The sequence below is a fragment of the Propithecus coquereli genome, unplaced genomic scaffold (assembly GCF_000956105.1).
Source record: "Propithecus coquereli isolate 6110/MARCELLA unplaced genomic scaffold, Pcoq_1.0 Scaffold576, whole genome shotgun sequence".
NCBI lineage: Eukaryota > Metazoa > Chordata > Mammalia > Primates > Indriidae > Propithecus > Propithecus coquereli.
Window position 1 is genome coordinate 382,385 of NW_012151685.1, and position 2,998 is coordinate 385,382.

The 2,998-nt window shown below is 34.3% G+C and overlaps 1 protein-coding gene across 1 annotated transcript in view; it reads right to left on the reverse strand.

The window, feature by feature from the left end:
- The window catches only part of ACSS3 (acyl-CoA synthetase short-chain family member 3), a 193,199-nt gene that overhangs the window by 127,750 nt on the left and 62,451 nt on the right, over positions 1-2,998 (reverse strand). The window contains exons 3-4 of the mRNA XM_012658161.1: positions 2,432-2,649; positions 1,377-1,404 (exon numbers count right to left, since the gene is read on the reverse strand). Coding sequence (XP_012513615.1) covers positions 1,377-1,404; positions 2,432-2,649 — 246 coding nt within the window. The remainder of the gene's footprint in view (positions 1-1,376; positions 1,405-2,431; positions 2,650-2,998) is intronic.

The window sequence follows — 2,998 nt, forward strand, 5'->3', positions numbered from 1 at the left end:
CTGCTTTTCGAATATTATTTGTTATTCATCAAGCTGAGGCTCAGTGCAGTTACATAGCTTGCCTCAGGTTGCAAGTGTTGCAGGCAGAAAGGGGGCTGGGTGTGTCTGGATGCAGAACCTTTCTCTTTCTACTGTACTAAGCTGCCCTTAAAAAAAGGGAAAAGATAAAGAAAAAGTCTTGTTTTCTCTTATTATATTTTTAAAGGTCAGACATTTGAATATAATTCACATTTTAATATTGGTAACACTTGCAAAAATAGCTCAAGATAACATTCCCTAAAATTAGAATTCTGAATAAATGGAAGTAAGCTACATTTCAAATAAGAATGTATATAGAATATATCATAACTTGAATAATTTAATAAAGTTAAAATTAGACTCTTCCTCTGGAAAAATAGTCCCTTTCACATTTCTATTAACAGCTTTTTATTGGAAACTGTATTGGGTGTAGACTAACTTGTTAGTATACATCTTTTCCATCTTCATCTGTTAAAATGAAATTTTTCCTTTAGCTGATTGATTTGAAAATCATGACATCAAAGTCATTCCTGATTTCAACTATGTATTAATTTTATCCAAAATCTCAGATCTATATCTTTATCTCCATCTTCCCTCCTTAAATTTGACCTGCCCGATGGCTTTGCCCATTTATTGCCTAAACTTCTTAACAAGATTATGTGTTTGTGTGTGTGTGTGTGTTGTGAATGAAAATTCCTTAAATAATATATAGCATAAATTTGTAAATCCTTATTTTTTATATATATAAATATATATATTTCCCCATATCTTATGAAAATTTTAAAAAGGAAATAATATATCCAATATCTTTGTCTAAATAGTATTTTTTCTGTAGCTACGAAACCGTAGTTCATTGCTTCCTCAGAGAAGTCTCCCACTTTCCACTGATATGCAGTTTAGTGACTGATTGATATTTTCCCTAGATTTTCTTCACAAGCACTACCTCAACATGTTTAAAAAGAAAAAAAAATGGAAAAAGAAAAAAAAAAGGGACTCAGGCAGTTAGTTTACAAATCAGCTACTTACTTCTAACACCTTATCTATTACCAGACGAAATAAGATATGCAAAGCCTCACTCTATGCCTACCACTCAGGGAGCCCTCAATATATATTAGTTTTCTTCCCTGCTAAGAATGTCTCATCTTGGACTTGTAAAACTAAAGGTCAGCCATCTCTTACTCACATAATGATCTTCCTTCGTTAATCTTCCCACTGTCATTATTCTCCTTCATATTGCACATTGCTTCACAAATAGACCAGCCACCTAAGGTTTTTATTACAGCTTTTAGCTTCTTTTCTACTCACATCATATTGCAAGATTTGTTTTCTCTTAACATTGCTTAATACATAATACTTACCTGTACAAAGACTTTTACTGGCCAAGGTCTACAGAATCCAGTTTGGACAAAACCTGCCTTTGCACACTCATCTTCTCTCCCTCCTTAGTCACATCAGTCTACTTGTTGTTTTCCCAAATGAATTATACCCTTTCATTGACATAATACTTGACTAAGATTCTTTTTCTCCCTCTTTGGATCCCACTACCTCATTTTCTTCAACTAGCTGAATCTTAGCCAAGCTCTAATTCAAATCTTACCTTCTTCAGGAAGCTTTCTTTAGCCAGGCACCCAGATAAAAGAAAATACTCCTTCCTCTAAATCAGGGATGTGCTAACTATGTTTGTGAGCCAAACCCAGCCCACATCCTAGTTCTATAAAGTTTTATTGAAAAACAAACAAGTCCGTTTGTTTATGTATTGTCTACGGTTGCTTTTGTGTTATAACAGCAGAGCTGAGTAGTTGCGATAAAGATCATGTAATCTGCAATGCCTAAAATATTTACTATCTTATGGAAAAAAGTGTGCTGACCTCTGCTCTAAATTCATAGATTAATAATAGTTAACATTTTAAAAACATATACTATATGCCAGGCACTGTGCCAAGTGTTATTTTAATACCCCATTTGAACTTGAGACTTCACCCCTCCTTGACACCCTCTCTTCACCACTGTCTATACTTTCCTTCCTAGAAGTATATAGATTGTGAAACTAGTTATCTGTCCCATACATTTGGTAAGGATTATTTATTATCCATTTCCAAGAATAGTGTCAGGCACATAGCGGAAGCTTAATAAGTATATGTTGAATGAATAAATTAGTTATTTTTATTGTATTATATACCCCAATATATGACAAGCTAACTTGAAAGGCATGCACCTTATCTTATATTTGATATTGCTCAAAGTACATAGCAAGCTGTCTTTCACATGGGACTGACTTAAAAACAAATGCTTGCTTAATAGATATATGCCAAAGAAAAAGTATATTTTAAGTATCCTGTTTGAAAGGAAGATCTAACAAGCACAGATCATTCTCTGATGATTCATCCACAGATAAAAAGGTAGTAGTACCTACCTGTAGATTTCCCCAAATAAAGCACATACCTTTACATGGTCGATGCGACTACTTAGTTCTTTGGATGCAAATCCCCCAAATATGAGACTGTGGATGGCCCCTATCCTTGCACACGCCAGCATGGTATACATTGCCTGCGGGATCATGGGCATGTAGATGACCACAGTGTCACCTTTCTTGATGCCATGCTTGACCAAAACACCAGCCAGCTTAGAGACCTGTAACAAAACCATTATATCAGCAAAGTGTTTTCTGTATTATTTCACTAAACTTCTAAGTTAAGGCAGTAATGCTAGAAGATGATCACCTTCTTGGTAGTAGATTAAAGAAGACTGAGTAACACATATTTGATGATGATGATAATGTTTAGATGGTGACAATAATAACAGGAAACTCTTTTATAATCATTGATTACAAACCAGCTTACTATTATTATGTCATGTAAACTTCATGACTTAAATTTGCTTATACATTCATTCTATTATGCAACATATTTAGGGAGCAACTATTATGTGCCAGACATGATAGAGTTGGGGACACAACACTGGAAAAGAAGGACACAGGCTT